This window comes from Heterocephalus glaber, unplaced genomic scaffold, assembly GCF_053883595.1.
Source record: "Heterocephalus glaber isolate CG9 unplaced genomic scaffold, H.glaber_assembly_v1.0 deba00001504, whole genome shotgun sequence".
Taxonomy (NCBI): domain Eukaryota; kingdom Metazoa; phylum Chordata; class Mammalia; order Rodentia; family Bathyergidae; genus Heterocephalus; species Heterocephalus glaber.
In genome coordinates, this window is record NW_028258324.1 from 7,870,988 (window position 1) to 7,885,470 (window position 14,483).

The 14,483-nt window shown below is 38.9% G+C and overlaps 1 protein-coding gene across 2 annotated transcripts in view; it reads right to left on the reverse strand.

Annotated features, from left to right (window-relative positions):
- Cpne4 (copine 4) overlaps positions 1 to 14,483 on the reverse strand; it is a 535,814-nt gene that overhangs the window by 397,113 nt on the left and 124,218 nt on the right. For both annotated transcript variants that reach the window (XM_087186153.1, XM_004834230.3), the window contains exon 2: positions 759 to 939. In XM_087186153.1, the coding sequence (XP_087042279.1) occupies positions 759 to 939 (181 nt within the window). The remainder of the gene's footprint in view (positions 1 to 758; positions 940 to 14,483) is intronic.

Genomic DNA, 14,483 nt, shown 5'->3' on the forward strand with positions numbered 1-14,483 from the left:
CTTATGTCATTTTAGAGACCAGTGTCAGCTTCCTTCTTATCATCTTGTTTTGGTCCTGAGCAGAGGACTAATCCCCAGTGTTGCTCATTACTCCTCATTCCATCTAACCATCTTGGATAATAAGTACCCCAACCCAGCTGCCAGGAGTAGAGCCTGCCTCCCAGCTAGAGAGCTGGCCAGGTATTCTATAGGACTGTTGTTCATACCAGTCTTCCTGGATCCCTCTCTCAGCCCAGAAACATCTTCCACTATGCTAATTCCATTTGAACAGTCACTTCTCTCCTCAACACCAAAACTTGCCCCTGCAGAGCTACCATTTCCAGAATTCTAATGCAATCTAATCTGAATTCTGCTTTGGCCACAAAAGTCTGTCTCTGGAATCGACTTTTGGAATATCAGCTTTCTCACTCAAACCCACCCTGGTGTCTTGATGCCTGCCTGTCCCTGACATGATCACTGCCAATTTCCCTTTGCCAACAACTGGGTATGGGATAAAGACTAAATTGTGATTATTTCTTGGTAATTAACAAAAATACCCTACAAATTTTAGGCTCATGAATTAAAGGTAAATGTCAAAATACTCACAGTACCAAAACAGCCACAATAAAACATCATGACATAAACAGAAACAAAATCATATGCATTTTTAGAATTTTCCATTTTAACAAAATAAACCACCTTAAGACAGGAAATGTTAAAAAAAAAATTGGAACCAACCATCCAGCCATGTTTCTGTGTGTTTGGTTGGACATGCCTACCTCAAACCACTGCCCATGAGACTGCATCTTGAGGATGACGCAGGGGTCTGGTTTGGAAAGAGCATCTCTGTCAGAAATGCCTTTGCATGCCACACGCAGCTCAACTTTGGTCAGGCAGGGGCTGTTAAAGATTCCCAGCGTATTGGCAGCTGACTCATAAATGTTGCTCATCTTCTTCATTCTGTTTTAGTCAAGAAAAAAAAAGTGTCAATCACTGCAATATTTGTCAAAGGAGAAAGAATGTCTCCCAACTGCTGCTTAGAAAATTATTCAACATACAGTTTCAAATATTAAAGACATTTATTATCTCATTTCCCACTTGGCATGGTTTCAGTGAAACAAACAACAAACAAACAAATCAAAAGATGAAAACAAAAACCTCAGATGGTGGTACACTTGGCTAAGAACACTCTTTTCCTGTGTGATTTGCATAGTAAATTTTTAGTCTGTAAAATAAATTAATGAATTAGTGCAATAGACTGCAAGCTGTAATGTAGCTCTGTATTAATTAAGTACATGGCTTGTGTGAAATTTTACAGATTTGTTAATCAATTTAATCACATCTCAAGTTTTTATGACTCCTTAAAACTCCAACTCTTCTATGTGATAGAGTGGAGAATTAAATCACCCTACCCAAAAAAACATTTTTAATTTCCCACCCCTAAACCCTGGTCTACCTTCTCAAGATGCCCTCAGCAAGTCAGCGACAAGAGAGGCACGATGCCCAATTTCTTGTCCTAGTGCCCACATCTCTTCTCACCTTTCCCTTCTAGGCTCCCACCTGCCCCATTAGAACTCAGAATTAAAAGGGCAAAAGAAGAAAAGCGTGAAGCCTCTGATTCTGAATTCACAGAAACAGTAGCCACAGCCTTCATAACACTTTGCTTCCTGGAGGCCCAGGGTCACTGGGATCTAGCAGAGCCCACCAATACTCTCCTCCCTCTCTGAAGAGCACTAAATATGTAAGGACACTGGAAGATTCTCTCAGGTGTGAAATTCAGGATCCTTCTTACAGAATTCTGTATTGGGAAAAACAGCAATGGCTTCCTCAACCTCACCTGGCATTAGTGCCTTACAGTGAAAATTTTTCATTTATGAAATAGGGACAATCCCGCCCTCTCTCCTTCCCTTCTTCTGCAAATATTTGGCTTTCCTTAGGTGCTTGGCACTATACTTGTTCAAATGAGTACATTCTCCCATCTCTTTTATAGGGTAATGGGTGTGCCTCAGCATTACACATACACTCACATCCACATGCACACACACACACAACCAGTAAAGCTTTATCGGAACACAGGCATGAGCATTCATTTGTGTACTGTCTATGTTTGCTTTCAATAGGATTGAGTAGGTACAACAGAGATTACATGGCCCACAAAGCCCAAAATACTTACTCTATAGCCAGAAAATATTCACCAGCTCCACTTCTAAAATAATAGGTAAGCTGAATTTGTGCCTGAGAGGAGCTGCAATTCCATTTTAGTAAGCTTGTGGAATTATGCTTGAGGATGAGAGCTGCTCTGTTCTACCAAATTGAACATTAAGAGGGACTTTGGGATATTTGTCTTACACATATTATATATTCAAGCCTGGGGAGGACTGGCAGCTCGACTGTATCACATAATTATTCTAATGACAGAGCTGGGAGTAGAATGCCAGTTTTCTGCCTCCCAGCTCTATACCGTTTTCGCCACGTGTAAAATCCTCAGCTGGAGAGAGAAATGTTCAAATCTCTGAAAGAACACTGGATACACCAAATAGTCTTCATTTATTTCAATCTCCACACTGTCATACTTCCCTTTTAGTTCAAAATAAATGTTATTCAAATATAGAAAATGCACAAATCATAAATCCACAGCTTGACAAATTATCCTTCTAGTTTTACAAGTTTTGAGAAACACAGGAGACAAAGTATACGTGAAATGAAATTTATAACAAAGCAAAGAGAAAGAAAGAACCAGCTAGGAGGAGGATGGTTTCATGTTTAAACAGGTTTGGAAATATGTTGTGAACTCTCTTTTATCAACTTCTTAATAAGGACAGCTTACTCTTTAGTCAATGTCTTTCTGAACTCTGCTTTCCTAATATGCTGTCTGGCTCTTCAGAATCCACATTGCTTTTCCACCATTCTGACTGATCCCTCCTGTCTGTAGGATTCAACCCTACCCTCCTAACGGTCCTTCTCCTTGTTGGCTCTTGCCCATCCCCTTCTGGATACACTGATGCCATTCTAGAGAACACATGCTCTTCCTGCAGAATAGGACATCTTCTCTACCACCAGGCTTAGTTGTAAGGCATAATGTAAAAATGAATCTATCAAAGAGACACACAGTTCCAGGTTCGAAATCTGGCTCCTTTACTCACTATGTGACACAAAATGGGTACTTACTTAAGTTGTCTAATAGAAATAACTGCCATGAAGAGTTGCTATAGAATATGTAACATAATATATGTAAAGTGATCAGCATAATACTTGCTATATAGTAGGTGCTTCAAAAGTGATAACTATTATTACAATATTACCTGATTTCCCTCAAGATTAAATAATTTATCTCCCACAGTCAAACGGAAATCTCTTAAATGTCTCATTATTACTTTAAGACCAAAGTTTGACTTGAGCCTTTAAATGTCACCTACCTTTGAGGCCCACATAATCTGGGCATACCACTCTCTCCTTAAGAGCACACAGCTACTGTTCAAATCAGCAGTTTATTTAAGGACTCATGCACATGGGCCCATACTTCTCATGGCTTCACAAGATGGTAAGATAATGGTGTCTGGTCCACTACAGGTGTGAAGCAGCTTTATCAACTTAGCACTACAAGTAAATTATTCTTCAACCAGTGTTCTCTCCAAAGCATCAGCTGGCTCTCTGGGAAGCATGTATTCCATAGAAGTCCTCTCTTGGTGCATATGACAGATGATCACATGACATGTGTGACTTATCAGGTATTTGCTGGGGACTGTGGGAGTCCCACGATACAGAGGGGTCACCACTCTCATCTTCTCTCAGTTATTCATTTCCAGGTTATTACATTTGTGCTTTCCATGTACCTGATTATGTCGGTTTCGGGTGATAGCATGTAGTTTTCTCTACACCCTCTCTATAAATGGATTACCCTAAAGAAATTTCTGATCGAATAGAATAAAGTAATGCAGACAAGAAAACACCGTAAGGTGGCACATCTACTTCTGGTATGCAGATTCCATCAGCCATCACACTTGCTTTAAAATGATGGCAATCTAATCACATGTTCCAAAAGTTTCCCAGAACAACTGAAAAGTATTGAGGCATCTTGAAACATAGAGTAATGCACACAATCATTAGTGGTATAGCTCATATTATGTAGTACTCAAAATTATAAGTTAATAATAGTAAATTTAAGTAAAGCTGCACAGGTTTGGAGGTTTTTTCTTTTAATTAATGAAGTATATGATCCAGAAATTCTACAAATCATTTCTCTAAGCAATAGGAAACAGTTGAATTATTGAGAGCTAGAAAATGGACATCATCTAATAAGCACTTACTAAAGATCAATCTGGTACCAATATGATGGTTGAATTGTAGGAGAGAAAAAAAGAGTCTGACTGTATGAGACTATTATGCTGATTGCTACCTATTCCTCTCTTCCCATCAACTCTCTTTCCTTCTTTCTGCTCAGGGCCATAAAACACTGACCTCTGCTGAATACCAGCTTGTCACTGGCAAGTTTCCTGTTAAGTTACACTCAAGGGATGCAGACTTGGGAAAGGGAGGAAAGAGTAGCATGTTTCTTCCCTTCTTGCCCTGATTCTTAGAAGTGACCACAGTTCCTGTCAGGCAACTCTGCCTCCAAGGCAGCAGCTCTTATTAGGCTTTAGTAATACTCTTCCCTCACCTTATTCCTTTGGGTTCATGAGCAGTAATGGTTTCTTGCCAGTCATAAGGTAGCTATCCTACACTCAAAGTCTGAAGCAGGGATCCAGATGCATTTCATTAACTAAAAAGAGAGAGAAGAGCAGTAAGGAAAGCCAGGTGGTGGTTCCAGCTGGAGTCTGGCTTCAACCTGGTTCCACAGAGGCTCTGAAAGATAATTTTTACCCAGCATGTTTATTGTACCCTAAAGAAAGGAGTTCGGCCTCTTCTAGCTCCATTTGTGTCAGTTGTGCTAGGGTTGACAAAGCATAAATTCAGATTTGGCAATCAAACATACTCCAGAGGAAGGGCAGCTCTGAGCCATTAGAAGCCAATAGTCACTGCCATTTGGGGATGGATGCACTAATTGGATAAAGAGTATATGAGCAGAATATCAATAGGGTCTATTTCACTAGGAGCCAGACTATTGGTTCCATTAATTCTACAACATCACTGTAAATGATCTCTTCCCTGAAAGCTCTTAAATCAAAAAGATCATTCTATGTCTTTCCTGAAGAGAACTAACTATACTGGAGCAGTATAGCTGGAACAAAAGTCAGGTGTGATGAGGTAGGCAGATGCCTTGAATAACCTCCTCTTCTTGAGAATGGGTGGGACTTGTGACTTACTTTTAACCAAATAATAAAATATGGTAAAAATAATGGAATGTCTCTTTTGCAATTATAATTTACTAGAGAGTCACACCACCCTCTCACTTGTTTGCTTTGATGAAGTGGCCATGTTGGGAAGGCAAGGAACAGAGGGCAGCCTGTAGCCAGTAGCAAAAGAGCAACTGAGGCCTTCAGTTCAACAGGCTGAACAGAAATGAATTCTGCCAACAACCAAATAAGCGTGGGAGTAGATAATTTCCCAGGTGGACATTAGATGAGACAGCAACCTCGGCTGATACCCAGACTGCAGCCTTTTAAGATCCTGAAACAATAACTAACTTGCAGTCATACTCCTGACCCACGGAAACTAGGGGCAATAGCTACATGCTCTTTCAAGCTGCTAAATTTATGGCAATTTTGCTATGCAGCAACAGACAGCTAACATAAACTGATTCAGGAGGTACTACAGCAGGTGTGTGTGCGTGTGTGTGTGTGTGTGTGTGTACACATATACATATATGCTCTTTTAGGTCAGGGATTATTCCTTATTATCTTATTGCATCCCTCATAATGTTCATATTGAAAATATTTGTAGACTACTGAGGCTACTGAAGATAAAATACCCAACTTTTCAGGTTAGTATGCAGGATCTCAGGCTTATCTCCCTGATCGTGTACCCATGAAAGCCCTGACCAGACATACTGGAATTCATGAATTCCTGGGCCTCCCCAGAGGGAACAGTGATACTAACCTTGACTTTGGGTGTAGTACACAGACCAGTGAAGCCAGGTTGTTTGGACTTTGCCCAGCAACGAAGCTCATTGCTGAAAAAGGTGATCACAAATTATGGCTCTGTCAATGAGTGATCAGCTACTTCCATGGCCCCAGATAAGTGGAGTAAACAAGTCAATTTCACACTCTGTTAGAGAACAGGATTCATATGGACAGATTATCAATACATTTTCCATGGCCTGTTTAAATCCTCTTTGTTGCCTTTCCTACAATACCTTGTTTTCACAGAGACTAATGTCTGCTGAGAATTATTTTGATGACAGCTGACTTTTGGCCAATTTTAGAAGTAAATTATAATTGTCCTTTCACTCACATAATTTCAGTTATTAAAAACTACCACTTTAGCATATCCACACTCTCTAACAGGACAAACTGATCCTGAAATTTAATTAGTTTCTGAATGAGTTGCAAACACCACCAAGACAATAGACAGCTCAAGAGGGAAGGAAATCAGGTTGAGTTCACAGGGAAACCAGTTGAGCAAAGCTTGTCTTAAGACTGTTAAGAATAAGTGCATAATCATCATTCTGCTTGCCTTGGCATTATTCGGCCTTTTTAAATGTCATAGTATGTCTAGGGAAGGCCCTGTGCTGATGTCTCCACTGCACAGCATTTCCATCTCAATTCAGGAAGTAGGAATGAGACATCTGCCATGTGCCTGTCTCTGTGCTGGATGGTAGACAAACTGAACACCCTTCCACTCATCCTGAGATAAACCAGATATTATTGTTTTGGAGCTTGTTAATCCCGTTCCTATTCAGCACGCCTTGACCTACTCTTAGATTTATTCTTAGGTGTCAAGCACTGTGCTGAGCACGGTTAGTGGTGGTGGTATGAATGAGGTGAGTCAGTCCACCTACCCAGAGGTTCATATTCTGGAGCAATGCTTCTCAGATCACAAATCACTTGGGCAACATGTTAAACTGCAGCTGCTGTTTTAAGCATCTGGAGTGGGGCCTAAGATTCTGCTCCCAGCTGTAACTGATCCTGCTGGCCTATGGGCTGCACTTTGATCAGCAAGGTTGAGTACAAACGAAACATCTATACAACAAGACAAACTGCCCCCCAGGTTGCTTATCCTAAGATGTGATGCTGGTACATGAACTTTGGGATAGCATGGGGAGGCACTTGAATCTAACACCGAAGTATCTGGGTTTGAATCCCAGCTCTATCCTTTGTGTTACCTTGGGCAATTTGCTTCAATCTATGTCTCAGCTTTATCATCTTTAGAATGGAGTATAATAGTTTGTACTTTGTAGAGTTATCTTCAGATTAAATAAATTAATCCACTTAAAGTTCTCAGAGAGTGCCTGAGCCACAGGGAGTGTTCAATACACACAAACTGTTGTTGTTTTTAATTACACCATTAAGCTCACATGACTTTTACCAAGCTCTTTGTTCTATTAGGATGTCCCTTTGACAGGCAAGGAACTGAAGTTGAGAAAACTGCAACCTCTTTCTAGCCATGAAGTGACAAAGACCTGAACCCAGGAACTTCAAATGCTGAACTTCAAATGCCTTCAACTATTCTGCCATGCTGCTTCCCTGTGCATTAGCTGCTCAAGCAGGCCACAAAAAAATGCCGAATGGATACTTAAACTAGGCATTTCCCCAGATTCTCTTTACTCACAAGGCTGTCCTGAATGTCACACATCAGCTACCTCTCCTCTTTCTGTCTCTTCCTTAAAACTTTCAGCACCCTTCTCTTGAAGTCCTTCCAGATTCTCTTGATGTTTAGAGCCTCCCCTCCCCTCTCCTTTCATAGAGAGCCCTTTATTTTATGAATCAATCTGGACTTCAAGTTTCTCTCTTCTTACAACTTTAATCTTTACTCACCCAGATCAAGCCCTCTTAGCTCTCAGTTAAGTGATAAAAACACTGGTTCTTTCTAAGTGGGGAGGTTCAGGAGAAAAGTCATGAATATTTATGCTTTTTGACCCTCATCAAGGATACAATGTCCTATAAATCTCTTTTAAAAATAGCTCACCTTCCTACTATTGACTACATTGTGCTTGCTTCAGCAGCACGTATACTACCACTGACTACACGAATAATAAACTACACAAATACTATTTCAATTGTCAGGTATTGTCAGTCCTATTTCACAGATGTGAAAGATGAGGCTCCCAGCATTCAACAGCTTGCCTCAATGTCATTCATAATTTGTGACAGAGATAAGAAGTAAGCCTGGGTCTAATAGACTCCAAAGCCTGTGTTTTTTATCATTACTTATAAAATAATTCATAATTTACTTAACAGTTTCTTTCTAGACCATACAGAAGCAACATTCAACCCTATATCAATCTTAATAATTCTCTGAGGTATGGTGTGTGCCTTAATGAGACTGTGCTCTAGCCGTCCTTAAAAAGAATCATTTTTCTTTTATCCCTTTATTCCCAAGGGAGCTAGAGTCACTTTGAAGTCTACTTATAAAGGTAGCTTCATCAACAAACTGAGGGATTTTGGAAGTAAGCGTCCCTACTCTGATTATATGAAACACTGAGTCTTTGATAAGTTACAGATGGTAGAGCTACAACACCTGGCAACCACAGAGATGCAAACTATGTGAATCACCAAAAGATACGTTTTTAATTTTTAATAATGCAATATGTTTAATTTATAATATGAAAATTGTCACATGCATTCAAATGTAATAATATGCATGAATACATTTTTTCTAGAATATACTACATCCAAATCATGCAAATTCAATAAATTATTATTTCAGGCATTTTCTGAGTTTTCTAATTTGACACAACAGAGAGAGGAAAAGAAAAAAATCCAGCAGAAATCACATTTCCTGAAAAACCACATTCTTGAGAAAATGTGCATTAAAAAATCAGACATACTAATGTTCTTAGGAACTTCTGGGCTCACAGTTTGGCTCTAACAGTGAGTCACAAAGATGAGATTTTTCTAGAAAGCAATTATGTCCACAGCATCACATTCATATTAATTTTATAGTGCTCAAATGTCACCCATTTTTAGGAGAAGAACTGCACGTATAAATTTAACCAGATAATTACAAAGGCTGCCAGGAACTTTCAGAAGTAAAACAGGAAGTAAATATCAAGAGAAATAATATGAATGACTGTTTCCTTTCTGTTGCATCCTCTCCTTTTCTTATTATATCAAAGCCAACTATAGTATAGAATGGGACAAAAAAAGAAATTTCAGATACTGTTTTATTATTTTGGCACTGAAATAATTTCCTCCCGTTTCTCAGGCAACTAAATTTACCCAGTAGAAAGATCAAATCCCAGCCTTCTTTTGTTCAGTTATTTTCCCCTTGTAATATAATCACAGGTTGGGTTTGTCCATTAATGTCACGTTAACAGGAAGCTGGGGGTTCACAAAATGGGCTTTTTGTTTCTGGTCTCATACATGTGGCCAAATTTAAAAAGAAAACAAAAAGAGCAAGATTATTTTTATGTTCAACAAGAGAAGCTACAGACAGCATATAAAGCCAGAAGGCAATTTCCTTGAGAAAGCACCATAAGTGATCTACTTATGGGTCTTGTTCTCCTTCTATACCTTCTCATTTAGGACTTGTCTCATCTGCTTTTAATTACATCCTAGCATTAACTCACTTTTACTTGGTTGGGAGAGGACAACATGAGTGTTTGGGGGAAAGGGGCTGGGTAAATAACAAAGTGTAAAAAGAAATACCTTTTCTAGATATAGAACACAATCTCTAGTTTGGTGTTGCCTAATAGAAATATTGTGATGATGAAAACAATCTATATGTGCATTTGAACTTTGACTAATGTGACTGTGGAAATAACATCGTAACATTATTTCATCTTACTTTAAATGTAAATTGTTACCTGTTGCTAGCGACTATCATATTAGACATGCTGGGCATATAATCCTGGACTAGTGTTCAAAAGGGATTTTTGTTGTTGTTTTTCTTTCAGAACAAAGAAATGCATAAAAACAGGACTTTTGAAAATAAGATAAATATTTCAAACCCCTCCTTGGAGGAGACTAGATACAGAAGTGCTAAATGATTAAGACATTTTAGTTAAGACAGGTCCAAATTTGGCTCATAGACGTGCCCTCACTTGTCCTTGCCAGTTGACTGCCTAAAGTACTGAGTGGAGACAGACACAAGAAAGCATGACAAGACAAACCTAAGATAGCTACTGTCCACATCCATGGAAAGGGGATGTAGCAGCTCATGAGGAAAGACCCGAGTGAGGGACAATACTGGACTGAAGCACTCCTTAGAACTTCTGCCTAATATGACATTATTTTGTGTGAAATGTATTATCATGTTTCTACTATAGTTTCAAAATAGCAGAAAATAAGTTTGTGTCAAATGGTCTCCCTAGAGCAGCTATGGATTAAAACAAGAGACAAGAATTTATGTAGAAGTATCAAGTGAACTGAGTGTGATTTGGGAGTTAAAGAACAGGGTATTTCAAAGGGAGGACACATTGGAGAAAAGTGTCATGTCTGTCTCAGTGACCAAGCATGTGACCAGCCATCATGGACATATGGGTGATACTTTGAGGCAGAGAGCCACTCCCTCTCCCCTCTTCTCTCTGAGTCTATATCTGTCTCTCAGTGACACTTCCTGAATATCAGAGTACTAGGTGGCACTGGAGGTAGAACTGCTTTCTATAACAACATGAAAAATGTACTATATTTATTGGAAAGTTTGCTAGCAACAGGTAGGAAAAATAGGGCTTTTCCACTACCACAGAGACACTTTAGGGGGCCTCTTGCAGCAGGAGGATATATTGGTGGAACTGATCCAGTTAGTGTACCTGGGCAAGACTCTGAGGAGATATCATCAGATGAGAAAGAAATTTGGCCATTGTCATGTGTATGGCAGCTGAGAATTCTATGGCTTTCTAATGTTCATCAAATGTGAGGAGAATTGGAGTACAAGAAAACCTGCAGTCTCCAGGATGGGTAACAAAAGACTAGACAAATAAGCACCAGGTAGAAAGTACTAAGCACAACAGTGATGCCAACTACAGTGATTGCTTTTGGATACTCATGTGTCTGTCCCTGTGCTAAGTGAATTATACTCTCACATTTAATCATTCCAAGAGCTATAGGAAGCAGCTGTTGCTACTGATTTTACTGTACAGGTGAAAAAATGGGATTCAGAAAAATATAAGCAAATTGTTAGGTCATATAACCAAAAAAATGGAGAAGGCAGGATTCAGTCAGATTTTTTTTTAAACTCAGATGTTCAGCATTTGGTCTTTAATGCTATTCTGCCTTCTCTTACACCTCCAATTTCTACTTCTACTCAAATGCCTTAATGCCGGTAGTCCCAGAATGCTATATCTCATTCATTCATTCATAAAATATTTATTCAACACTTCAAGTATGTGCTGGGAACCATGCTGAGTACTGCAAGATACAGAGATAAAAAAGGCTGGTACCTTCATGGTGCTCGGAGGCTGAAGGGGAAAACGACAGGAAAACAATAATCTACAATAGATTATTTTTGCTTGTTTTGCCATCTACCATATTCCCATTAAAATAGACACTGAGAGACACAGAAATTGGCAATAGCACTGGAAAGGAAAATAATATACACGTAGGATTTCCTCTGTTTTCTACATAGCAGTGTGCTATGAAACTATTGTTCTAAAAAGTGTTAATAGATACTCTCAAAAGAAATAATTGGTGAAGCTCAGCCAGTCCCAGAACCCAAAAGGAAGCTCCCTGCCTCTGTCCCAGGTGCCTAGGGCAGAGAAACTCAGCCGGTCCCAGCACCCAGAAGGAAGTTCCCCACCTCCATCCCAGGTTCCTAGGGCAGAGAAGCTCAGCCTGTCCCAGAACCTGGAAGAAAGCTCCTCACGTCCATCCCAGGCTCCTAGGACAGAGAAAGTGAGCCTGTCCCAGCACCCAGAAGGAAGCTCCCCCGCTGCCATCTCAAGCAGCTAGGACAGAGAAGGTGAGCCGGGGGTGCCAGAAGCACCTCCCCCTCCCCGCACCGTGGAAGTGAGAAAACACATAAACAGGCTTCAAAAACAAACTTCCAGATCACCTACAGCAACCCCAAAGGGAAACGAGATGGAACAATCTGATACTCAACCACCTAGACTCTCTGAACTGGTAACAAAAGAGGATCTGGGAAAAATGAAATCAGAAATAATTACTCAGATAACAGCAAAGATTGTGCTCATGGTGCAAGACATGGTTAATAAATCTAGAGAGGACACAGATAAGAAAATAGAGGATCTGAGGAACATGATGGAATCCCAACATAGGAAACAAATGGAATCCATAAAACAGATAAAAACAGATTTCCAAGAGATTAAAAACTCCATCGAAAGTCTGCACAGCAGAATGAACCAATGTGAGGATAGAATTTCACATATAGAAGATAAGATTGCAATTAGTGAACAGGAAAAGAAAAATTGCTTTAAAATTGTAAAGGAACATGAGAAATCAATCCAGCAGCTGCTAGACGATGTAAAGAAGAATAACATAAGACTGATTGGAGTCAATGAAGAGGAGAGAGTGCAGATGACATAAAAAAACTGTTCACAGAAGTGATGTCAGAAAACTTCCCAAGGAGGGGAAAAGAATTTGACATACAGATAAGTGAGGCACATAGGACTCCAGCTAGCCTTAATCAAAAAAAATCTACACATAGGCATATAACAGTTAGGATTCCAGAAATCCAACAGAAGAACAAAATTCTACAAGCAGTGAGAGAAAAGAAACAAATCACATACAAAGGAAAGCCCATCAGAATCCCAGCAGACTTCTCAATGCAAACCCTCAAGGCAAGAAGAGCTTGGAGTGATGTATTTTAAGCCCTAAAGGAAAACAGCCTCCAACCCAGACTGATGTACCCTGCAAAACTATCTTTCAAAATTGTTGGAGAAATAAGACAGTTTCATGACAAAGAGGACCTCAGAAACTTCATGAATACCAAACCGGCACTCCAAAAAATCTTAGACAATATCCTAGGAAAAGACAAGGAGGATCACAACCCCAGGAAATCTAGCAGAATGAATCCATTAGGCGTGACAAATTAAACACAAAGGGGGAGAATCCAACAAAAAGAAAAAGTCATGACAAGGCTTTTAAAACTTTTAACTTCATCTCCCTAATGAGTGTATAATTCAATCTTATTATTGTACTGATTAGTATTTTTCTGATTCTAGAGTTGCACACCCTTCCTTGTGCTGTACTGGCTATTTATCATCTTCTTATGTCTACATTTTAATTGGGTTGTCTATTAATGAGCTCTAAGAATTCTTTATATATTCTGCTCATAGGTTATATGCATTGTAAATATGGACTGTTTAAGGACTACTTTTCATTTTAATGATGTCATTTAAAGTTCTAAATTTTGATGGAATCTCGTTTATCATTTTTTTTCTTTCATACATCATGTTTTTGTATGCTAGGTAGTTCTTGCCTACCCTGAATTCATAAACATTTTCACTTATAATTTCTTCTTAAAGTTTTATACTTTTAGGCTTTCTTATTTAGGTTCATAGATCCCTTCAAGTTATTTTCATGTATGGAAAAAAAGGGTTGAGGTTAATTTTTTATATATGGATACCAGGTGTTCTAGTGCCATTTGCTGAAAACACTATCTCTTCCTCAGCTCTTCAATTGAGTTTATATTCTATAAAATGTTAATGTTAAATAATCTTTCAAAACTCAGTGGACCATATATGTGTGGTTCTATTTCTAGATTCTCTGTTTTATTCCAATGATCTATATGTCTTTCCTTACACCAACACTGCCTTGATTACTGCAGGTTTAGAAGAAGTCTTAAAATTAGGTACTAAACGTCTTCCAACACTGTTTTTGTTTTTGTTTTTAACTTTTCTAGGTCCTTTGTACTCCTACATAACTTTTAAATTTCAGTATCTAATTCTTCATTTATAGCAAGTATACACAGACTTGAATTTTTATATATACCTTGTGCATTCTAATCCTGCTAAATTCAAGTACAAGTTCTAGGGGCTCCTAGAGATTTCTTAGTATTTTCTCTGTAGATGATCATTTCATCTACATATAAAGATTTTGCTTCTGCCATGCCAATCTTATCCTAGTTGTGTCATTTTATTGCCAGGCTATTTTGGTGGAGACTAGGTTTCAAAGTTTAATGGACAGATAAAGAGCAAGCATATCTGCCCTTGTTCCTCACCTTAAGGAATAAGCATTGTATCTTCTCCATTTATATAAGGCATTCTCGCTGGAAGTATGGAGTACATGTCTTTAATCTGTTGAGAAGTTTCTGTTCTACTTCTAGTCTCCTGATAGCTTTTACCATGAACAGCTGTAGAATTTAGTCCAATAATTTTTCTCCAACTAGTGACAGGATCATATGGCTTTTTCCTTTCCTCTGTTAAAATGATGACTTTTGGGGGTGGATCTTCCAATGCTGAATCAACTCTGCCATCCCTATAACAAAACCACTTTCTACATCCTGCC